This window comes from Cynara cardunculus, assembly GCF_001531365.2.
Source record: "Cynara cardunculus var. scolymus isolate 2C chromosome LG 3, CcrdV1, whole genome shotgun sequence".
Lineage (NCBI taxonomy): Eukaryota > Viridiplantae > Streptophyta > Magnoliopsida > Asterales > Asteraceae > Cynara > Cynara cardunculus.
In genome coordinates this window covers 38,523,924-38,550,193 of record NC_037530.1, presented here as the reverse complement: position 1 = coordinate 38,550,193, position 26,270 = coordinate 38,523,924, and the positions used below count along the sequence as shown (strand labels likewise).

At 32.4% G+C, this 26,270-nt stretch overlaps 1 protein-coding gene across 1 annotated transcript; it reads right to left on the bottom strand.

Moving 5' to 3' along the window:
* Positions 1 to 4,201: 4,201 nt before the first annotated feature.
* LOC112509893 (ABC transporter G family member 35-like) lies at positions 4,202 to 13,732 on the bottom strand. The gene is made up of 21 exons (XM_025115090.1): positions 13,207 to 13,732; positions 12,534 to 12,743; positions 12,336 to 12,420; positions 12,081 to 12,240; positions 11,910 to 11,986; positions 11,764 to 11,817; positions 11,182 to 11,272; positions 9,112 to 9,413; positions 8,144 to 8,903; positions 7,940 to 8,049; positions 7,712 to 7,865; positions 7,465 to 7,620; positions 7,212 to 7,381; positions 6,778 to 7,110; positions 6,401 to 6,691; positions 5,884 to 5,967; positions 5,647 to 5,780; positions 5,265 to 5,492; positions 4,984 to 5,155; positions 4,634 to 4,888; positions 4,202 to 4,539 (listed from the first exon to the last, which is right to left on the bottom strand). Exons 1-21 carry the CDS (start codon positions 13,611 to 13,613, stop codon positions 4,267 to 4,269), a joined length of 4,506 nt encoding a protein of 1,501 aa, XP_024970858.1. The 5' UTR covers positions 13,614 to 13,732; the 3' UTR covers positions 4,202 to 4,266.
* Between the last annotated feature and the right edge of the window lie 12,538 nt (positions 13,733 to 26,270).

The following is a 26,270-nucleotide window of genomic DNA, read 5'->3' as shown; positions in this document are numbered from 1 at the left end:
ATGTTTTTTGTTTGTAGATTTTTATGCATTAATTATGTATAAAAGTCTGTCATTAAACAACCATCCATCTTTTATCGACTTTTGTCTTTTTCCTCCATTTTATCATTTTTTTTGATTGAATATTTATTTTTTCCACATTAACATTCAAGGTTTTTTTGGCTTTCAGTAAAAAAAAAAAATCTAACCTTAAATAAATGAAAGTATTGGGTTTTTCAATCTGATTTAAAAGACTTCAGATGATTTGATACGATATTTGCTTTTCTTGACTTCACCTCGCCACACAACGGAAGATGGTTTGGTGTGGTCGGCCTCGTTTTCCCATTTCCACCATTCTCCGATGCCTACTTGTCCTTCTCCGAATACCACCAACTCTCGTCCCTCCAAACCCCCTACCGTTCATGTAAACATCCACACCCAGGGGTGAAGCCACAAATCCACCATCTCTCTTTGCCTCTTGAGCTTTCGTTTCACGTTCAACCGTTCTTCATTGCTGATGAATTGAGATTTGGGTACTCCAAGGAAGACCTCATGCAAAAGCTAAGATTGTTGTTAATTGTTATCACAAATTTGATTTTTAAGCAAAACATAAGCTTTTGATTTAGGGTCTGATCAGAGTCATAGGTTTTGAATTTGACCTTTTGATATAAGTTTTAAGGTTTGTTTTTGACATTCTTGATGCAGAACATGAAGATTCATAACAAGAAAATAAGAATAGTTACAAAGGAGGAAAATGGCAAAATGTGCTATAGTAGTTAACAGACATAGTGGACGGCTGTTTGGTCTAGGGATCAAGATCAAATTCAAAACAAAATGCAAATTACGAGACTTTTTCTGTAATAAACAAAATTGATGGACTAAATCCGTAATAATCAACAAACCCCAGGGACCAAAACCATAATTTACTCTTAAATGAAAAATAAAAATATTAACATATACTAAAAGGGTGCTCGTGCAATATAGCGAAACATATCTCCATTTTAATGTTTTGTTTCGTTTTTTTTTTGGTCTCTATCGATATTATAATATGGATTTATGTGTTTTTGAACAGACAAATATTCTTTTTAATATAAAGTTTTAAGATATCATAAAGATTACAAAAAGTATAAAAGTTTTCATTTTTTTTTTGTGTAATTTCTTTAATTCAATTTTTTTATTATAAATTAATTTAGGTTTAATGACGAATTTATTTGTTTTTGGTTTAATAATATAATTTTTACAAAGATATTAACGAAGTATTATATTAGAACTTAATAATTATCCTAATCATATTTTAGATATATTTAAATTGAGAATTTTATCTTGTATTTGATTATATTTATCTACAATTAGTTACACGAATTCAAATATGAAGCTTAATAAGTTGTATTTATACACAATTTAATATGAATTTTTAAACTTTAAGTAATATGTATCAATAAACAGTACTTCATATATAAAAGATGGTTTTTAAGAGTTGTTGTCAAATGCTTAATAATATAATGCATATCATTGAGGTTGGGGAGACAATCAGTACAAAATCCCTTTGAAATTTAAGAAATCATTTATGAGAGTGCTTTAAAGAAAATTTATTGTGATTAAAGAAAATTAAAACTCATGCATTTAATTTTGTGGGTATTTTCAAAATTGTAGGTGTGATTATTGCCTCTATTATTGTCAAAAAAAATAAATGTGATATTTTGAAAAAAAAATTGAAAAATAAACACAAAAATGTAAGCTGATATTTTTGTTACCAGCTTAATAAGTTTAATGAGATCCATAACTTATTTGGTCAGTTGTATATGAGTGTTTGATAGTGACTTAATAATATAGAAAGTGATTTATTTACTAAGCTTTTAACAGAAAGTTTTATGCAAAAAGTCAAAAAAAATCCGAAGCTGCATTTCCAATTAAAAAACACTCTTTTTTCATCTATGAAACAATCCGTCCAATCTAAGGTTTGAATGACGTAGAGTTTGAGAACTATTTTTGAATTTTTCTGTCGAAATAAAATGGTATATTTAAGATTGATATATAAGATTACACGAACAATCGTGTGAGAATTTGAGTTAATATGAGAAACGTAAGAACAATGAATTATACTTGATATGAGGATTGATCTGATACATCTTATTACTGTTGATCTTCAATTATGATTGATTTAAGGACGAAGATACTCAACACCAAAAGCTATCTCGAGACATAATCCATTTGTGGATGGATTTCTTTTTTTCCTTTTATGGCATGTTGACATTGAACCACTAACCTCACACTTGATAAATAAAATTATACCAAAATTAATAGATGTCGCGTATTAAACTTAAATTTTATAAAATAAAAACAGAACGTCTTCTATTTTTAATACGTCACGAACGAACTGATACAAAAATGATTGGTTACGGATAAAATGATTTTTTACCTTTTTAAATTCATTGTTCAAAAGAAATAGTTTTATTTTAGATTTATATATAAATATCATTTTACCTATTAAAAAGTTTGTATCATATACATATATACTTTATTATAAAGCAGTTGAGAAAAACTCTTAAAAATCATTTTTTATACATAAAGTACTGTTTATTAATGTATATTACTTAAAATTCAAGATTATAAGAAAATAATGCTCAAGTACAACTTATTAAAGCTCCATGTTTGAATTCGTGTAACTAACTGCAGATAAACATAATTAAATACATGATATACATCATTTTAAATATAAAAAAACTATAATATAGTTAAGAATATCATTGAGTCCTAACATAATACTTAATTACTATCTGAAAAAAATTATAATATTAGATAAAAAAAATAAGTTAGTTCGTTATTAAACTTCAATTAAATTATAATAACAAATTGAATTAAATAAATTATACAAAAACGAGAACTTTTAATTAGCTAATCTGATGTTAATATTGATTATTTTTTTCAAAGTTTGATAGTATCTTAAAATTTATATTTCATTGAAAAATAAAAACATTTTCGTTTTCTCAAAACCACATAAAATCACATTACAACAACGATAGAGCAAAAATATAAAACGAAACACTAAAGTCAAGATGTATTTCATTACATTGCGCGAATATCATTCTAGTACATATATATTGTTTTTTATATATGGGCAATTTTTTTAAAATGTGGTTTTAATTATGACAATAATATAAATATTAAGTTTATAAGTGTAATTATCTTTTTCTAATAAAAAAATATAACTTATTCCGGCTAGAAGCTGTATTTAAATCAAAGTGTCTTTGTCCTAGTGGTTTGTGAGTCATTGGTCTTCTAGGAGGTCAAGAGTTTAAATCTCGCCAAAAGTGATGAGGGTGTAAACTATCTGTTAATGTTGAAAAAATACATGGAACCTGCAAAAAAAGGTTCTTATAATAACTACTACTGTAGATTTTTGTTTAGGTTCTTAATTTGGTGAGTTGGAACTGACATGACATGAAAAAGTACAAAAAGTTGGTTCTTATAAGAAACTTCATTGGAGTCTTTCAATATTCATGGGGATTGATCTTCCACGTCTCCTTGTACGTTCACCGCTACTTTTGTTGATAAAGATATCTTTATGCAGTTAAACCAATATAAATACGTATGAGTCAGATATTAAGCTGGTCAAACATGTATATTAATGATCATATCATTTTTTTTGTTTAGAGCATCACATCATATCGTTTTTCGTTGGTGTTATTATTATGATTTCAATCATATCGTATGGTAACGTCATATCAGAAAAAATCAAATTCAACTGAATTTAAAATGTATATTAACAAAATTTCAACACGAAATATAAAATGAAATCATACAAATTTGGTATCCGTGGTTTGTCAAAAATAACACTTTTCATCCATACAGTTTTGAAATTACAAGATTGTTGTTGTAGTTTGTAAAAACGTTCGGATTTAGTCTCTTCTTCTAACAACCGTTTGTTAACAGTTTAGTGAGCTTAATGAGACTCACAACTTATTCGATAAGCAATACATGACTATTTGGTTGTGGCTCAGTGATATAGAAATTAACTTATTCAGTATGACTATAGGAAGAGTGTTATGTAGAAAGTCAAGTTTTTTCCAAACGTCCTTATGAAAAACCTTCCAATCTATACAAACAGATTAATCAATACAGTCAATATTATCCGTACATGAATTATGGAAAACTAACCAAACATTCAGAAACCCATGCATCTCATCTCAAATGGGCTTTGATAAAAATGATATATATATATATATATATATATATTTATATAATATATATTTTACAAGTTGTTTCCACTAAGAATGAGACCTAATTGAACTACCTCATTTGGAAGTTCAATGTCTTAAGGCAATAAGCATACATGAAAGCAAAAAAGGCCGCAAAACCAACCAAAACTATAGCAACTGGTGCCATGAAATCTGGGTCATAACCAAAATGGTCTTTGACATACCATTTGATCGTAGGATCAGTCGCCCGACCCGGCACGCTGATCGTGTTCTCCACATCACCGTATTGCGAAACGATTGCACCATAAACCGTCCACGCCAACGGGCAGATCCAGTAGTACCATATCCACCACTTTGGAATCCTCTGAATTCAACCAAAAACAGTTGGTTTCTATCAATTTAGTAAACAAAAACTCATGTAATCAATTAAAGAAACTAGGAAAAAGAAAATCACTTACGGGTCTTGGGATGAAAAACCCAGAAAAGAGATTGAAAAGCGAGTAGAAAGCCGCTGCGAATATGGCTGCTACTTGGTGGTTTGGTGTTATGGATACCGTCATCATTCCATAGTACGTGAAGTAAAGAAACGAGAAGAAGTTGATGAAGAAGAACCAGAAGAACTTAATCGCGGTCCATTCGAAGCTCACCATCGCATACACTATAACCGTGTAATATGCAGTTTGAATAAATACATACGGTATCTCTACAAATACCTGCATTTTTACAAAAACTTATCAGTAACAATGAAGTCGTAACTTCGTATGTACCCGTGTTTTTCTTTTGTTTTTTTTTTTATAAAATTTCCGACCTGTGCCATGGCATATGGTAATGCAGAATACATTCCGGCAGCTGTTTCTCTGTAAAAGACTGTTCTTTCTGTTGCTACTATCGGTTGAACTGTTGAGCAATTGTTGATACCCACAAAAAGCACCGCAGCATACATAGCTCCGATGATTGTTGTTAGATCATTGCTGCTGTCTCTGTAGATGTATATATGTGTGTATATATATATATAGAACAAAGAAATTAGGAAACGGGTACTAAATCATGTCTGTTTTATGTGTTAAAGAAGTAAGGAGTGAAGCTAACCTTTTAGTTCCGATTTTCCAGAAAATGGTGCCGACCATGAGTGCACATGCTAACGTAAAGAAGTAACGAACAAGATTGTAATCGGGACTTCTCCAGTAACTCCACCATTGTTTCCATAAGCAAGATTTGAACTGTCCCCATGTGGATTGAGAATATTGTGATGCAAAGTAAAGGTCTTTTGCACCTGGAGGAGGTGTGCTCAACTCCTTCACCAAAGCCTTGTTCCTTCTGTTAAATCAACGGTTACACACACAATTTTATTAGATTTTAATGTTTTGACATTTTCCCATGGAGAAACTATTGGAGTTGAATGTAAATCTTTTCGGAGATTTTAACTTTTTACTGCTCCGTTTTGAAGAAATTGTAGAGAATGTGATCTTACTCATGCAAAGCCGATGAATTGTAGTGCTCGGCGAAATCCATTCCGAGTCGCACTTCTGCAGCGATGGAGCTAACTTCAAGCATCCATGTTGCTGGATTGTACTTCTCGGGTATTTTCGGGACCCCGGGAATTTCCTGCAAAATATGCTCAACTTCTTAATTTTTTGCTTTCTGTTTTTTCGGTTTTTGTTGAGAAATCGATTCATCTGTCTGTATTGATGTTAATCAAGCTCTATACCTCAAAATATTCTACAATTTTTTGGGAGTTCCTGCCCAATGGTCCAGCATAGATCACTTGCCCTCCTCTTTTCATTAGTAGCAGCTGATGCCAAAATATGACGATTAATACATATGTTGTGTATAGAACTCGTATAAAGTAGATATACAATTATATATATATATATATATATATATATAGAGAGAGAGAGAGAGAGAGAGAGAGAGAGAGAGAGAGAGAGAGAGAATGAGATTCAGGGGAAACCCCAAAAAATGAAAAACCGAAAAACACCCTAGTAACCATTCATTTGGACGGTATGCACATGTGCATACAAGTAACTGAAATCGTTTATTGGTTTTTATGCTCGTGTGCCAAACAAATTGCTTACAAATTACTTGTATGTACATGTGCATACCATAAAGCTGAACGATTACTAGGGTGTTCTTCAATTTTTATTATTTTGCGGTTTTCCCCTGAACCTGAACAACCTATATGTATAGATATAGATAGATAGACAGATCAATAGAGAGAGCATTACCTCATCAAATGCTTCAAAAATATCAATGCTAGGCTGGTGAATGGTGCAAACAACAGTTCTACCAGTATCCACTGTATTTCGAACAGTTCTCATGACTATGGCAGCTGCCCTTGCATCAAGTCCAGAAGTTGGTTCATCCATGAAAATGATCGAAGGATTAGCAACAAGCTCTACAGCAATTGTCAGTCTTTTCCTCTGTTCTGTTGACAAACCGGTAACCCCTGGAAGTCCCACGATTGCATCCTTGAGATTGTCTAGTTCAACAAGCTCCATCACTTGATCGACAAAAGTCTGAAATACATCCAAGGGGATTAGCACTTTCAAAATTAAGCCAATTCTACATTCCACAAAGAAAAATAAAGAACTAGTTCACTCACCATCTTTTCCTCATTGCTAACTTCTTTGGCAAGCCGGAGGAAAGCTGAGTATATTAGAGATTCCCGGATGGTGATTTGGGGTGTGTGGATATCATTTTGTTCACAATATCCAGAAATTCTTGCAAAAGTTTCTTGGTTTTTCGGAAAGCCAGATATCCTGATATCACCTTCAATATAACCACCTGTCTTCCTTCCTGCAAGGACGTCCATTAATGTTGTTTTCCCAGCACCACTGACTCCCATCAAAGCCGTGAGGATTCCAGGCCTAAATGCACCAGTTACCCCACGAAGTAACTGGAGCCTATCTTCCGTCACCCCTTGTTCTTTCATCTCCTGTTGAATTCAACAAGTTTATCGTTTACATAGCTATTCGTTGATCCTAAAAAAAGGTCGTATATAATGTATTAAAGGAATGATTTATTGATGAAACTTACTGCTGGCATATCGACATAATAGTTTACGCTGTCGAAGGACATAGCAAGAGGAGTGAAAGGTAGAACCATCCCTTTTCTAGCAGATAAACCTTTTGCAGCCTCAAGACTTGAATCTTGATTTCTATTTATGGCACCCGCTTGACTGCTCATTCGCTGCATAGCCACTTCCCCTGAAAACGACACCCGTATAAGTTAATCTCATCGTTATATAGATACAAATCTATATATAACAAATTATATCTATTTTTCTTACTGGTATTGTTTCCATCAGCAGCAGACAACGATTGAGGAAGCGTTTCTCTCCTTGATGCATTTGTTCTCAATCTTGGCATTTCTGTTGTTTCTTCTTGGTTGGCTTCCATTTCTGAGGCTGTTTCTTTGGATATTATTGCTTGTTGTTTCCCAAGTGCTAAGATACCAAGGTTACAAGATACCAAGATCAGTGTCCATGAAGAAGAACAGAAAAAAATGTTCAACTTTAGGAGTTTGTCGAAACTTACGGTCGAGATACATGAGAGCAAAGGTGAACAAAACATTTAGGAGAACCGAGAAACCCACAAGAGCAGCCGTGCCGATCCAGTACCAGTTGCTATCAGTAGGAACATCAAAGTTTCTTAGAACTTGAATACCCAGAGCGGTGACATTATCTGAACCCTGTATTGAATGTAATCATTTTAGCACTTGAATCACATTATAGAGACAGGAGAATGTATATATATCTGACTTACAAATTTGTTCATCCACCTATCTGCATACAATTCATTTACAGTGATGGCATTGTAACCATATGTGATGGGTGAAACCCAGTAAGCCCAACCCCACCAACTTGGAATTTGACCTGTAACACACAAATGACAAACCTCTTGATCAATGTCACCGAGGCATTTCGTCGAATAGTTTATCTTCATGATTTGTTTACGCTTGGAACTAACCTTTAGGAAGAATGAAACCACCCAAAAGAAATACAAGCAGGAGAGTAAGTGCTCCACCAGTGTTGGCAATGATCATGGTTCTACAAAGTCCTGCAATAACCCTAAAGATTCCAGCTGCCATTTGCTGGACTAGAAATATCAACAAGAACTGCTTAAAGAACCTGCTAGCATCAGGGGCAAAACCAATGGTGTAATACGAGACAACCATCCAAACTATGGTCTCCACGAGGGATATAGGTACTCGAAGAAGGAAAGTTGGAAGAGTAAACGCCCATGGCGGATGGAATAACAGATCTCTTTGCTTGTAAAACACAGGAAGCCGTTGTATAGTGAGAGACAGTTCAGCAAAGCCATTGAACATATTGATAAGCATACTGAACAAAAGTGCCCCAACGTATCCAGCACCATCTTCTTCATTCCTTGTATGCATTCTAGTTCTTAAGAAGACTGTTGATGCAATGATGGCGACGATGATGATTTGAACAGTTTTGAAAACGTAGACGAACGAGTTCCGTTGGATGAGAAGCCATTCTTTATCCCATGAAGCTTTCAAGAGATCCGTTTTGGAAACCAAGAATTTCTTGAATACCAACGCAGCTCTGTGGCTTCTTGATTTATCAAATGGAACCGAAAGCTCATTCTCGAGACGAAGTCCGACATGAAATCTTTGAAATCGTTTTGTGAATTCAGTAACTGAAATGTATTTGTAAGGTCTGCTTCTGTCAGCCCAGTATTGTTCTTGATCCTTCCTTGAGGTAACCTATCAACACAACACCATTTTCGAATGGTCAAGTTCCCATTTTTTTTTTGTTCATGTTCCGTAAAAGAAACGAAAGATGTCATTTTTATAAATATATCGTTTTTTCATAAAAACGGTTTTAAGAACACCGTGCTGATGTTAATATGTGCAAGGTTTTAACGTGACGTTGCGGTTAGTGATGACGAGACCATAACGTTTTTCAAGCTACCTCTTGCAAGAAATCAGCAGTCCCCTTTCTTTCTGGACACTTGAAGCCACAAGACTCGAAAAACTCGACCACGTGTTCTCTTGGTCCCTCGTACACGATCTGACCTTCTGATAGTAGTATGATATCGTCAAACAGATCAAACGTCTCGGGTGCAGGTTGTAATAGGGACATTAAGATGGTGGCATCGGTCAAGTGAACAATCTGTTGGAGACATTTGACAATCTGAAATGTCGTAGAACTGTCGAGCCCCGTTGATATCTCGTCCATAAACAACGTCTTGGTCGGCCCAACAATCATCTCTCCTGTTTTACACATCATATATGTCATCAGTTATTTTGGTTGAATTGAATAATTTTAATGTGACTAGAGGTGATCATTTACGGGTCTGGCCGGAGCCTAACTTGTTTTTTTTTGTCCAACGAGTTTAATATTGTAAATTCAAACCCCTTTTTTCGGGCTTGACAACTTGCTATTGCCCGCCATATAAATGGGCTAACGCGTTTTCCCACGAACTAATGGACCTAAAAGGTGTAACTCTTATAAATCTATAAATTTGATCACTTACAATTAATTAACATATGTGGAACCAAAAATTAGGGAAAACCACTGTTACAGTTAAAGTTTTAAGCAACTAAGGTGACACATGGATCTCAACAAGTGGAGAAAGAAATGAAAAACAAAATGCAGAGTTGAACCTCTTAATAAGAACATTAAGACGTAAACAAATAACCCCTTAGCCTTTTGGGTTCCCAAGCATAACCAAAGAGTCTTATCCTATAACTTTAATAATTTAATTTAAAATATACTAATATAATTTTAATTAATAGTAAAAAAATATTAATAATAAAATATAAACGGGCTGGATGGGTCTGTCCATATCTATTTTTACATTGTCCATGTATGTCCGTTAATTTTAACGAACAAACCTGGGCCCATTCATTTTCTCGATAATTATTGTCCAAACCCGTATTTTTAGCGGGTCGGATGGACCGGGTCTAACGGGGTCATCCCGCAATGAACAACTGTAACTATGACTAAAATATAAGATTAAAATACAATTAAATTATGTGGTCCATTAATTATTGAACAGATGGGTATGGGAGGAGTTATGGGGTAAGGTGGACCTTCATATATAACTAAATGGTCAATTAAGCCAGCAACATGTTTGGCACTTTCCTTCCTAACAAATCAAGAATGATAATAAATGGTTGAAATTAAATATTGATGTTGTTGTATAATTTATTTTACAATCAGATCATATCATATACTGAATATGGTAAGGATCAAGAATCTTACTCAGTATGAGCGAGATAAAGACCAATAGTCTTACCTCGTAAGTGAGAACGACGACGATTACCACTGGTAAAAACTTACCGGGTAATTTGTTGCATGCAATTTGGTGAACTAAAATCTTACCCGATAAGTAAATAATAATGTTAAATTTTATCGATAAACACTTAATGATTAATTATTTGGAAGTAACTCCACCTAATTGGCTAATCATTTAAAAAATGTTGACTTGGGTTTACCTAACATGACTTGAAAAGGGGTGTGTTAGGTTAAGCTATTCCATAGTTCATTTTCCACTTAACTACTTAATCTCATTACTAGTTTTAGGTGTGCTATCAACCACCCACCATGACATGACTCATGACTTGGGTTTGGTGGCTTCAAATTAAGCAATGCAAAATTAATCTTCCCAAATTTTATTTTTCCAGTTATTCCATCAATCAGATAAAAACACATTATTATTTTATCTAATTCATTTTCTAATCTTTGTTTTCAGGGAACAACTGATTTTATTACAATCAAGATTTGTAATCAAAGGGTCTTTGTCTTGGCGGTTTCGTAGTTTTTGGCCTCATAGGAAATCAAGGGTTCAAACCTCAAGGTGAGGAGGGTGTATGAGTTTATTTGTTGCATTTGCCCCGTATATAAATATTATATACTTCTAAAAAAAGATTTGTATTCAATTAGATCATTAGTCTCGTTTTTCTTTCAACTTTGAATTCGAACACATATAAAGTCAATGTCGTTTTTCTGTCATAATAAAATGCATAAAGAATTAACCTGTTGTCACTCGTTTCTTTTGACCCCCGGAAATCCCCCGTATCATATCATCACCGACGATAGTGTCCCGGCATACATCAAGTCCCAAAATCTGTAAAAAGGTTATATTTGAAAGGTTAGGCCACCAACCACAAAGGTTGAAAAATGCAACTTGTGAGCAAATTCCATTGACCCACAAAATTAAATGTAGAAAAGGAAATGAATAATATCGTTGAGGTAGAGCATGTGTGATGGTGCTTTCACATCTAACCCAAATTTAATCATAAATATATATATATATATATATATATATATATATATATATAAACCGTAGGTTCAAACAAGAACAATAACTAAATAAGAGAGTACAAAAACAAATATATCATATGCAAAATCACATGTGAATTTACACTATCAGTCAACGCAAGGATGTGCAAACAACGTGATTCACATGTGATTTTACACATGATTCAATTGTTTTATTATTATTTTATCTGATTAATATTCTCGTATAAACCTCTCTCTCACACTCTCTCTCTCTCTCTCTCTCTCTCTCTATATATATATATATATATTGCTTTATTTGTTAAATTTTCAACTTACCCTAAGAGTGTAGTCGGTAATCAAACTACTCTCAACTCCTTCCATTGATGTTGCCTGGAATAATTCATAGATAAAAAATGAAGATTAATTAATATAAAGATTAATTTAATCCGAATTTAACTAATATAAGATTAATAATCCCTTACCTTCATGAAAAGATCGACTTCGGCTTCCGGGAAAATCCCGGCTTCCTTTTCTCTCCTAGCAAGCTCCGTTAATAATTCTGTTACATTCATACACAACATTAACGTATTAATTACATAACACCCATCAAAAAAATCTGAACATATTATTTTGGATCATCGTCAAAAAAATACCATAACGCGAGCCTACTCCTTGGCATCTTGCTGAGAAATCCAGTGTTTCTTTAACAGTCATTTCTCCTACGTGAACGTCGTTTTGGCTAATGTATGCCGATGTCTTCCGTGGTACAAATTCATCGAGCTTGTGCCCGTTGTACGTAACCTCCCCCTTAACCTGTTTACCATTTTCATCGTCATGTTCGTTTTTAGTTAATTGGGTGGTTAGTTAATTATTAATTATATTTTAATTTTGTATATTTCCAAATGTACCTTTAAGCTAGAGTCTAACTTTCCGGCCAATGCCAACAAAAGGGTTGTTTTCCCTGATGAGGGTGGGCCTAATAAAAGTGCCATCCTGATAATTAATAAATTAAATACAAACAAAATAAAACAAAAATATTAGTTTTTATTGCCCCATTTTCGACCCAAGATAATACGTTAAATGCTATGGTAAAAGAACTTAATTACCGTGACGGTTTAATTATCCCGGATGCGTCTTTAAGAATCGTGAGTTTGGTTTTCTCGGCCAAACCGATTCCAAAACAACCCAAACCCGATTCAACAAGATTCCGAGCAGCATTTGCTAACGATGGAAGTGCTCTGTCTCCGATATAGCAATCGGCTTCGATCGTTAAACGTTCAAATCTTACTTCTACAGTTGGTAGGGTGATTCCAACCCTGAAATTTGAACAAAAAAAGATTTATTTATACACACACACATATATATATATATATATATATACATCTTTACGATATGTATATGTGCATAGAAATCAAAAAACAACTTCAATTACTTGTATGCAGATATTTATGCCGTATAGATGAACTGTTACCGGAATATTTATAAATATGAAATAGTCAACGAGTCCATTGAATGTGGAATTGTTCAAGAGATCTATAAATTAAAATTATAATTATTCGATAAAATCATTTTAATCTTTAAAATATTGTTTTCTATTTAAAGACCGTTTCCCGAGCCAACGCGAATGCACATGAAACATTGACTCAAAAAATTTAGTTACGTATTAATTACATAATAATTAATTAAATTACTAATTACATGTTGATAAAATCACGTATTTTTTGGAAGGTTATGGATTATACAAAAACCGGGTTCATTAATTATAGATTAATTACTTACTTGTCGACGCGATTTCGGAACTTCCTCAAGAACTTCTCGTTATCTTCTTCGGCAACCTTGAAGATCCTATCGATGAAAGCTTGTTTATCGTTGGGATCGAGATTTCGCACATCGATTTCTTTGTGCAACATGTTAGCTTTCTGACCACGTTGGTTTTCATCACCGTCGTTTGCATAAGTCTTCATGATGGTTGTTCGTAAACGATCATAGGTGGGTAGTTTTTCTAAAGCTGCCCACCTGAGCGCTTCTTCGTCTTCTTCAGAATGACGACTGGAGCGCCTGTTGTAGCTGGCACCACCGCCGGCTGTAAACACGTCTTCCATCCTCCAGCTGGCGGAACTCCGGGTCCGGCTCATGGTCCGGCTTACCGTTCGCCTCATGGAACTCCGGAATCCGGCTTGTTCCATCGGAGATTTATTGGTAATTAATTAAATTGTGGGTTGGGGATTAAGATTGAAGTTGAAAGAGTACAGATGAAGTGAATTGGGAAGAGTCTAAATCTCATGGGAGATTTATGGAGGAAGAGAGAGGTGGGAGCATTGCGGGTCTGTCTCTGACTACGTCTTGGGTTGATGGTGTCAAGATGGAGCCTATTTATACGAGATATATATATGTTATATATATGATATATATATATATATGTATATAATTTCAAGTTTTAACTTGTTATTTTCAAGTGGCATCTTTTTATCAAATATTTTTACTTTTGAAACGTGCGGTTGGTGTAGAATGGAATATTGATGGAAATAATCGCCAACCAACATATATATAAATATATATATATATATATATATATATATATATATATATATATTACATTATATAAAGGTGGACTTTGAAATTTTTTCAAGTTACCGTACATTTTATTAAAAAAAATATCTATTTTTTTTACAATATTACTATAAATTTGTTGGTTAGTTCCTTGTCCTTACGGGGGAGGGATAAATGTTCAAATCTGGTCTACATATAGATATAGGGATCGAACCTGAGACTTTTGTACATATATATGCAAAAAGATTTACTATCTTAGTCATTAAAGTCTTTTGTTAACATTTTAGTTTCAAAAACTATATGGTGACACCCAACAAAACAATACAGTAGCACCCTTTAGAAACGTAATTTTTTTTCCTTTACAAGGGGACCATGAAATAGTGGTCTTTACCACTTTATCAATCCATGGGGATGATATACAATGTGATAAAAGAATTAAGATGAGAAACGTTAAAAAGATCTAGACCTTGATCACCTTTAATTTCATCTCATTCCATGAATTATGCTTATCACGAGAATTGATCTGCTGCACAACAAAGGGTATCACATTGTGCATCTTGGTCACCTTTTTTCACCATAACTTTCATTCCCGTGAAATCCAAACCCTATATATATACACATATATATAGGGGTCTAATCATATTAGAACTGTTTTGATAACCGTGAAATCCAATCTCAACCACAAATCAAAAGTTAAATTAGATCATTAATAATTTTGGTAATTTAACTTAAAATATTAATTAAGGGCATTTTAGAAATTTTATAAATATTCTCTCTCATCTCTCCTCTTTCCTTTCTTCGGCGAATCTTATTCGTCAAACCTTATTCCGATGAACCTTATGTAAACACAAGATACACATTGTAATACCTACAACCGATATTCACTGTGATATCCAGAAATACATACAAAATGCATGATGTGACACCCTTTGTAGAACAATGAAGAAAAAAAAAATACATACTATGATACATTTCACAAAACAAAGAAAATACATTGTAATGCACGTGAAACATTGTGAACGTTATTATTATGATACACATTATTCACAGACGTCTTTAAAATACGATATAATATTAGATAATTGATATAGTAGGTAACTAATTATGATTAAATATTTTCTTCTAAATTAATTAAATATTTTGATTAGTTGTCAAAAATATAATTACTATAATTATCCTTTTAGTTTATTTAAGAAATATATTTAAATATCTCAAACGAGTGGTTCACATTAGATCTTACGATTACCACAAACTAATCAGTTCTCGATTGAATGAGCCTATATATACATGCATATATATATATATATATACATGTATATATATAGAGGTTGATTATTATACAATTCTTGACATTTGTGCAACCAATACAACTCAATCTCAACCGTTCATTTCATTTGATTAATATGTGATTTTAAAGAAGTTTTGATTGTTTCCTAATATAAAATATTGATCATAATTAATGAACCATATTCATCKTTCATAAATATTCAAATCATAATAAATGAACTCTCATCATTTCCATAAATATCTCAATTTATTGGGTTGCATTGGTTATACAAATGCAACAAGTTGTATTTGAAACAAACTCTATATATATATATATATATATATATATACATATATATATGGGGTTGGGTTCCAGTGTGAAATGAGTTATGGTGAGAAACGTAACAAGAGATCTATACCCTTGCATCAATTTGTATTAAATGTCAATGATAACGAGATGCATAAAATGCGATGAGTTGTATTTGAAACAAACTCTCTCTCTCTCTCTCTCTCTCTATATATATATATATATATATAATGTAAAAAAGTTTATTTGGTGTTATTATAAAATCATTTACAAATTATTGAAGTTGTAAATAAGAAAATCATTTACAAATTACGGTAATATTGATACTGATATCAATGAAGTATACAAGTGATTACTTGATTATTTGAATTTCAAATTGTTTCAGTGTTGTCAAAAGACACAATCTTTATTCTTTATGCTCGAACATAACCGATCAGAAGTTGAATATTTATCAGTTTTAAATATTCTTTTATCAGTTTTAAATATTCTTTAAGAAACATCTCCAACAGTTTCTTTAAAACAGGAAAAATGGAAACTTTTGTAATATTTATGATTCAATAGATTCTACAACATGATGAGTTATTGACTTAACTTTCTTCTCTAAGATTGGCTACTGGGGGGTCTGGGATTAAACCTATAACTTGTCTAAGAGGCTGTTAGTTTACTTATTAATAGTTCCATTAAAATACAATCTTTGAATCATTAAGAAGTGAATCTTGTTTGACAAAAAAAAAGATTGCTTCTTAATGATTGTAAAACTCTCTGAATGATTTTGTATCTTGAACTTTCCTAAACCATTTAGAACCCTCATTTCATTCTAAACAATTACCGAACAACCATATTTCATTTTGTACTATATCATAAGAGTATTTTAATCATTCTGACCACTTAATCATCCTAAATCAAATCATTCAACAATTACCAAACTACCTTTAACTGTCTTGTTGTATTTTAAACAAAATCCTTCTATTTATTTATGAACTGAGATATACGCGGTTTTAATTAGAGAATATGAGTCTAATAAAGTAGGTTTAGAGGTAGTTGATGCAAGGGAGAGGAAGGTGCTTTTGAAACATTTGACTTTATTTAAGTGAATTCAAAGTTGCCAAATATTTATCCATATATAATGTTTCCTAAACTTTATGAATTTTGACTCGTTGACCTTTGCTACTCACATAAAAACAAAATAAATATTATAAAAATTAATTTAAAATACATTTACAGAAAAAGAGAATTCATGGACACATCCAATATAACCAATAAACAATTATAGTAATAATGTCCAAAGATAAAACAGATATTTAGTTTAAAATATTAATATTCAAATTTAATTGTCATTTAATATTATTAAAATAAAATATGTTGAAATTTTAATCGATTATAACGACGACTTAGTTGTTTGTTTAGATTATATAATCATAGTCGGAACGATTCTACGATAATTGTTCGTTTGGTATAAATTTTCTGCATTCGTCAGTAGTTGGACCCATAAATATAATTGTTTGAGAACTGATATTCATAATACATTTGATATATACATATATAGACTTGAGATCATGTGAGACTAATGGTTTTTCGTGAAACATGTAAGACCAATTCTCAATCCCTGGATTAGAACTACAATATGAACATTCATAATCACAAAATTGCCACGAGACTTCTCAATAATCACAAAATTGTCACCGTGTAACTTTAGATCGTTAGATCATTAACTTATAAAGTTCATCAATGAATATAAATTTGGTCTTACTGATCTCATGAAAAACTTTTGATCTTACGTAAATCTAACCCTATATATATATATATATATATATATATATATATAGAAATAATTGGGTGTTCTTTTTAATGAATTAACTGAAAATGATGAGGTATGGAAAAGAGATGTTATATATATAAAATAGCCGGATTCAAAGATGGTGGCGGAGGGGATGGTTCCCACTTGAGTCTAGTTTTTAATAAAGAAAGGGTTGGTGGTGATACGTGAACAGAGTCGTTTTTTAACAGGTTAAACATATGATTTTGAATAATTTTGGGATGTAATTTTATATTTTTTAGGATCATTTTTTATTAATAAACTAAAAAAGTATTCGTGCAATGCAATAAAAATAAGAATTTATGTGATTTTGAGTAAGCAATAATATTTTTCTTAAGAAAATATAAATTTGAAGATATCATAAACGTTAAAAATTATATAAAAGTTCTCATTTTTTGTGTAATTTCTTTAATTCAATTTTTTTGTTATAATATAATTTAAATTTAATGACGAAATAATTTATTTTCGGTGTAATAATATAAATTTTATGAAGATAATAACTAAACATTCTGTTACAACTCAATAATTATTTTAATTATATTTTATATTTAAAATAAGAAATTTTATCTTATATTTAGTTATATTTATCTACAGTTAGTTACACAAATTCAAACATGAAGCTTAATAAGTTGTACTTACGTACAATTTACTTGTAATCTTGAATTTTAAGTAATATATACATCAATAATCAATACTTCATGTAAAAAAAAATGATTTTTAAGAGTTTTTATCAAATATTTTATAATATAGTATAGATATAAAATTATAATTCACCATATTGCCTCTTTCATTTATATGAGATGACAAAAATAATATATGTCATTATCGTTATTGTTATCTCATTTTTATAATATAATCAAAAGTTTTAGATGATAACAGTATGGATTGAAATATCCGTAAATATGGATGCAAACTCATTGGCTTCTTCCTCCAACTAACCAGCTCCAATCTCCATCATTGCAGATGCAACTTGCACCAAGCCACTCTAATAGACCCAACAATCTCTAGCTGCTGCCCTTTTATTTCTTTTATTATTATTTTATATATATATATATATATATATATATATATATATATTTAGTAAGACCGAGTCAACAAAAGTCAATTCAACCCAAATAGAAGTTAAATAAGTTGTGCTGAATATTATGCTTAATAAAGAGTTGGTAGAAGTTTTAATAAGAAGTCGTAAAAATTGCATGACGTTAATACGACTTGAATTTTTACGTAACTAATTAATATTTGTCATCTTATTTATTTATGTATTAATACAACGTAACGCGTTTTGTTAAAATTCATTTCCTAACGAACGAAGGTCGGAGTCGATTTGAGACATGTTGTACTTGGTTTGTTATTAGAAAATGTTACACATTCAAAACAACACATGGTGTAAAAAATTATAAAAATAAAGTACGAAAAGACCCGAGTCTGAAAAGGATCGACAAGTTGTGGATCAAATATATATACTTGTAAGAAGATACAAACAAGAAAAGGATGGCCAACCAACAGTGACAAAACACACACACACACACACACATATATATATATATATATATATCCTTAATCTTTGAATCATAGTAATTCTGTTCTTTTATCTGATTTTGGAATTGTTGATTTTTAAATCGCTCAATTTGGATACAATAAACATGAACTATTTGGTATGTGCAGTCGATCAAGATGGCGAGGAAGCGTTTAAAAAAAACCGTGGAAGCCGATAGACTTATCGATATGTTAAAGGGTGCAAGTGATTGGGAAGTAGGCACACATTTCTTTACATACTCGAGGGTGTTTCAATGTATGGATATGGAACACGTCCACCAAAAGTTCTGGGAACCAATTATACATGTTTAACCTTTAGCCCAAATATAATGTATTAGGCTTTTACTCTCTTAGTCAATTCGACAATTCCAATTTTGGTTTTCAAAGAATGATTCTATCCAAGTGAATTTCATATGTTACTTTGTCATTAAGGGTCTATTCGTTAGCAGCTTAATGAGCTTAATGAGACTTATTAACTTATTTCGTTAGTTATACATGATTGTTTGTGGTGACCTAATTATGTAGAAAGTGGCTTATAGCAGGAGCTTTGTGCAGAAAGCCAGGTTTTTACCAAACTTAGCTCATCCCAATTAAAAAAGTTGCTCCTTCCATTTATGAAAAAACCTTTCCAAACAAAAACCTTCTCAATTTACACAGACAGAGTAATCTACACGATACTTAATGGAAAACCAACAAATACCCCCGAAGACATGTTTGTTTTTGTTTTTTCAATTTGTAAGACTTATAATATATATGAGCTTTTCTATTAGTATTTTATTTACTACTAGTCCAGTTGATTTATAGTTTTGGTGCACACATCATAGGGCCTCCAAAAAAATTGGAACAAACGACCTGTATTTATTCTTTTTCAATCTACAAAGAATTTCCCATCACTTCTGTACTTCCGTACGTATTTCTTTTCCTTGAAAACAACTGCAAAAGCTTGTTGTAGAAAATATTCTTGCTTTCGACGAGGGTTTTTGGATACGACTTGCAGCTAGAACACACACCTACAAATCATATGATGATAAAGTACAGATTTTGAATTTTGGATTTTGAATTATTTTGGCCTTCTTAACCAGATATTTTTGGGGCTTAGCCCTCACAAATCCCTCGCTAAACAACAACGAATTAGAGACGAACACTTGACATCCATCGCTGATTAGTGAGGGATTAGCCTATTTTACTTATTTTCTCATTTTTATGTGTTATGTGTGTATGTGTTATATATAACACATAACACATTTGTATGTATATGTGTATGATCGATCAACACTGCACAACATCAATACAACATGTTGAGTATACAATTTTTTGAATATGTAATTAGTTCTTTATGTTTACTAACAACTTACCTTAATTGTCTAATGCAGGCACATGTAATGGGTTGTGAGCCGCTGCTACTGAGGTGTTTGAGCGTACCCATTGCACGAATTGGAAGTTCGATCTAGGTTCATCCGGCCTGTCTACTGATCCTCTTCAGTTCAGTTACCCCAAAGTTGTTGGGTTTCATGTAAGTTTTCTAAAACCATTACTTTAGTTTATAGATACATTTGGTAGGTGTAAAGTGATATATTTTAATAAACGTAGTGATGCTATTAGTTTGGGTTGCCATTGTTGGGCAGACGTTAGGCTAAGCAGATAGGTTAAGAATGTAAATATCATTGGTAATTAGAATGATTTAGTTGTTAAAAACAAACATTGGATATATTTAATTTACAACCGTTATGCTGCTGAAATTTCTACATATATAAGTTCACCTATTTTTGTTTTGGTAAACCATATGAGCGATTTCAATTGCATAGGGATGAGTCACAGTCTAGTGTCGACACTTGACCCCTAACGAGACATTTCTTTGAAAGCAGAGTGTCGGAGGATGGAAGAAAGACCGTCCTTTTGGTTTCAGGACCTTCAAGGATTCCTCTTATGCTATGACTGCTAGATGTAGCAGTAACACCGGGAGATCATACGATATCGGATCAACAACGGAGGTATGTTGGTTATATTGTTATGTACTTTCTCATTACTTTCATTGAGAACAAATTATTGATTTTTGTCAAATATTGAATATTTACGGGGAGCGGAGTTGAGATAGAAGTTGGTAAGGGTAGAGGAGGAGACGCGGTTGCCAGAGGAATGCCATCAAACCGAGATGGAGGTCGTACAGAAGAGTATAGCAAATTTGGAGGCCGAACAGCCAGAGACGTTGCCCGTTTAGTCAAGTAGATCACGTTATCATAACATTTTGATACGTTTTTGTCGCTAATATATATACATATATATATATATATAATACTTTAAAATAGAGGTTCTTATGATTATCACAATATATAAGATTAATATTTTGATTAATTCATGTTTGTGACAAAAAAGAGTTGTAAAAGATACCCATCCAAGTCCAAGTGTATATAATTGCATTGATTGCTAGTTGCTACCTCTACCTCTACCATACATCATCACTCTTAATTATTAATACCAGATTTTAGACTATTTAATTTGTTAATTTTCTTGTTGGAAGCATCTGTTTAATTAAAATTAAGAAGGTGACAGAGGATGAGGATCAAATTTTGTAGGGACCAATATATTATACATAAAATTATAATTTTTGATCTGTTTGTTTTCTTTTAAGTCATTTTCTGAGGGTTCTATATATGTAAGACATTGGGTCCATCTGAATTTATATAGTATACGATAAAACTTAATATCAATGTCCAAATCTCAACCCCATATATAAATCAACTAATACATACATACATATATACATATACACGTAAGTATATATATATATATATATATATATATATTGATATGAACAATTTCAACATCCAAGTTTGCAAATGATTTTTGTTTCTTTTGGAATGGATTCATGATCACTATAATTAATCCATAAGTGTATTGTTTATGTTCATTCATTAGAATACTTTTTAAGGATTGCTAAATAACTAATAAATAAGATAAAATATAAAATTACACACACACACACACAAAATATATATATATATATATATATATATATATATATATATATAGGAGCGATCAAATGCAAACCACTCAATTTGTACAAACCGTGCAAACCACCCTCATCCATCGATTTTATTGTTTAATCTTATGAAATTCTTTCATGAAATTGTTTAATCTTGTGAAATTGTTTCATATAATACTTTTTTTGATGAATTTGTTTCATATATGATTATGAAATTGTTTCATATAATACTTAATGAAATTTTAATGAAATTGTTTCATGTATTTCTCTAAACTTAAAATAATGAAGATGATAATATTCATGATTAACACCCTCCACAATAAAAATGAATAATCAACCTCTCATAATTACAAAAAAATAAACAAAATGAAAAATTATGATTGGTTGAATGAGGTTTGCACGGTTTGTACAAATTGAGTGGTTTGTATTTGATCGCTCCTTATATATATATATATATTTATATATATATATATATATATATATATATAAAAGTTAACCTTCATAGCATAAAAACACTGTGAATGTTACCTTTACAATGTTTTGCTGTAAAGTTTCAAGTGTAAAGAAATGGTTTATGGATCTCATGAAAACAAATTGGTCTCACATAATCCTAAGTCTCTCTCTCTCTCTCTCTCTATATATATATATATATTAAAATATTAGAATTCTTTTAAATTAAAACAACAAATGTTTTATTTTTAATATATATATATATATATATATATATATTTAGAAGTCTTCCAAATTAAAACAACAAATGTGTTTTAAAATGACAAAAGATCCTATGAAATTCACTTGATATAATCATTTCATAACATATTTTCAAAGTCAGAATCACAAATCGTTAAATCCGTTAAAATAGTAAAAGCATTATAAAACATGTATATATATAATTGGGTACCAATAGTGGCGGACTCAAAACTTTTGCCAAGCATGTGCACCTTTAAGGTGAACCAAAGGCTTAGAAAGTTGTCCGATACGTTTTTAGCCAAATCCCACCATTTCGAAGGATTGTTTAACCCTTTTAAGGAACTTTTTCGGTTTTTGGTAGATTTTGAGTAACTTTATTTGTTTTTCAGTTATTTTTCAACACAAGGGACCCATGAAAAAAGAACATGAAAAATAATGCTATATATAAGCAATAACAGTTTTTATAAAGGCAAGTTTTTCCTGAATGATATGTAAGTCTGGCTTAATGGCTTTGACCCTAAAGATGTTGAATTAAGCCAATGAGGGAATAACAGATAGTAGTAGTAGTGGTGGGGGTGGGTGAAGAATTGAAGTGTGAATGAATGAGTCATAAGGTGTTGACAATGGGAAAGCCAATCTTGTTCAACGACCATGGAGGTACTGAAGAAGCAGAAGCAGTACGTAATCAAAATAAGTAGTCTAGACCCCACCCTGGTTCAGCTACTACCCATTTAAGAGTCACAAAATTCTTATCTGTAAAGCAAGGATGATGAGGTCTTTATGTTTGAAACTTTTGTGCTACTCATCAATCATTGTTGGTAGATGTGGGTGTGAACATTTGACACCATGCAGAATCTCCTTCCATTCTTCTCCTTCTATACATCCATGCATCTATATATTCATTCATTTTGCTTTATAATATATACACACATATATAGACTTGGGATTACGTGAGACCAATTTGATTTTATGAGACCTGTGAAACCACTTTTTTTACATTTGAAAGTTCACAGTGTAAAACGCTGTGAAGGTAACCTTCACAGTGTGGTCTCACGAAAACAAGAGACCCATCCCTATATATAGGGTGGTCTCACGGTTCCGGTAAGAATGAAAGTAATGGTGGGAAAGGTAGAAAGGGATCTCCACCCTTGGATCAATATCCTAATTAAAAATCAACACTAATGCAGTGCACCGAGATGTACCATATCAATTCCTGTGATAAGCACAATTCATGGGTGGGAGTGAGACCAAAAGTGATCAAGGGTCTGGATCCTTTCTTACGCTTCTTATCTTAACTCCACTTTTGTGAAAATGTAAGAACACCATATGCGATTATACACATGAGGGGATCGGACCTTGTGTTGTGCAGAGTGCAGACGACTTAGGGTTTGTTTGTTAGCAGCTTAATGAGACTTAATACTTATTTGGTCAGCTATATATGATTGTTTGATAGTTGTTTAATGATACAAAGGTCCACTACAACAAAATTGAGTTTATAGGATGCCACCAACAAATAAACGTTCTAATAGACCACTTTATAAGACATAACATATAGGAGCAAAAAATAAAACGTCCTACCTAAAAACGTGGTAATAAGTTTATATGATGCTTTTGGACGTTATAATAAGTTTGTTAGGACGCTTTTATTTAAAAATTGTCATGTTAACTATTTCACAGGACACTATTTGAAAAAAAAATTGTCCTATAAACACAAATGTTCTATAAAAAGCTGGGTTTATAGGTCACATTCTCAAAAGTATTCTATAAAATAGCTAATGCAACACTTATATTAAAATTATCCTAAAAAATTTATTAAGACGTCCAAAAACGTCTTATAAATTTATTGCATCGCCTTAAGATCTGACGCTTTTATTGTTTGATTATATAAATTAAGTCTTACAAAACAATTTATTAGAACGCTTATGTATTGGTGACATCATGTAAACCCAAATTTATTATAATGGTTGTTTGTGTCTTTAATTTAGTATCACATGTGATATATTATATTATCACATCGCAATATGGGCGGACCTGTAGTGTAGGCATGGGTGGCACGTGCCACCGTATTATTTCGCCACCGAAGGGTAAAAATTTTAGGTTTGTTAACGGTGCTACCGTATCGTTTCGGAAGGTGCTATCGTAATTTTCCTGAAATTCTAACAGTGCAACTAAAACCCGAACAAAATAAAGCTCAAATAAAATGCAAAGCCCAATTAATATCTCCAAATTGCAAAACTATAAAGCCCAAAATAATTAATTAATAAGGATAAGTAAGCCCAAATAAAATCTAATGGTCCAGTGGACTGCAGTCTGCTTAAATCCTTAAGGAGTAAGGCCTAATTCCAAACTAAAGCCCTAAATCGTATCACCTGGTGCGACCGTGCGTGAACGATGCGACAACAAAGGCTCTTGAGCGAGTGAGTGAGTGAGAGCTTGAGGCGTGAGCGACATTGCGACAAGCCGACAACCAGGCGGGCCACCAGGGACAGCGTCGCAGCGAGAACGAGAAGAGAATCGAATCGATTCAATTTTGGAACTCGCCACTCGGTACTGACTCAGACTCAGTTACTTAGACTTATTCGATTTAGGTATAATTTTTTACTCTTAAGTCTTAATCAGTTAATCTTAGGGGCTGTTTGTTTACCACTTAATCATACCATTAAGATGTAAATGTCTGATTCGGTCAGACCTTTTCTTGTTTGGGTAGGTTTTTAAAAACATCTGAATGGTAAAATGGTATCTGATTCGCTCCTTCACGGCCCCTCCCTCCATATCATTCAGATTTGATAATTTTCCAAGATTGCCCTCTCTATTTTCTCTAATCTTCGTCTCCAGGTCCGACTCCATCGAGCTCTCCAAGCGACGCATCTGTTCATCGATCACCGGTGTCGCCCAATCGATCACCATTATCTTCTTGTTCATCGATCACCAGTGTCGTCTTTATGAATCACAGGTAACGATTTCATATTTCTAGGGCTTGAAACAACTTCGCTCCCTATCTTATTGTTCTGACATCTCTCTACATTGTTGCTTATGGGTATAAACCCTTGTGTTTTTGAAGATTGTGAACCTTGTACAGCATTTATGGTTCTTTTGGTTAACAAACAGCCCCTATTTTAAATCTCTGTGTTTTAAGTCATCAACATATTTTTGGCCACTGTGTTTGACATACAAACAAGGACAATGGGGAATGTGTTTTCGATCCCTGTGACCAGAGCCTACGGTTTGATACTGTCATTAGGGCATCAATGGTTAACTTATGTAATTGTCATCAGCAGATCTTTGGTCCCTGTTTTTTACATTCGAACAGTAGCCAAAAGACTCCACTCTCACAAGCCAATTTTTAGTCCTGTAGCTGTGTTAAAACCTGTGTTTGAGGACATTTATGGATCTTAAAAAGCAGAAAAGAAGCTGTTTTTGGTTCATTTGTAAACCATATTCTCCTAAATCAATCAATGAAAAGCTGTTTTTAAAACAACTTTTGGTCCATGTGTTCTTCAACAACAAAATCAGAAATTGAACATGGGTTCATTGGTTCCTGTATGCTTCAAAGAAACAACAAACACAAAGCACATAATGGAACATGGGTTTGCTCCCTGTATTCTTCATAAAAACCAGCAAACAAAAGCAAGGGGTTTTACCGGGTTTTGACCGGGGTTTTACCGGGGATTGTTAGAGATTGACCGGGGTTTTAC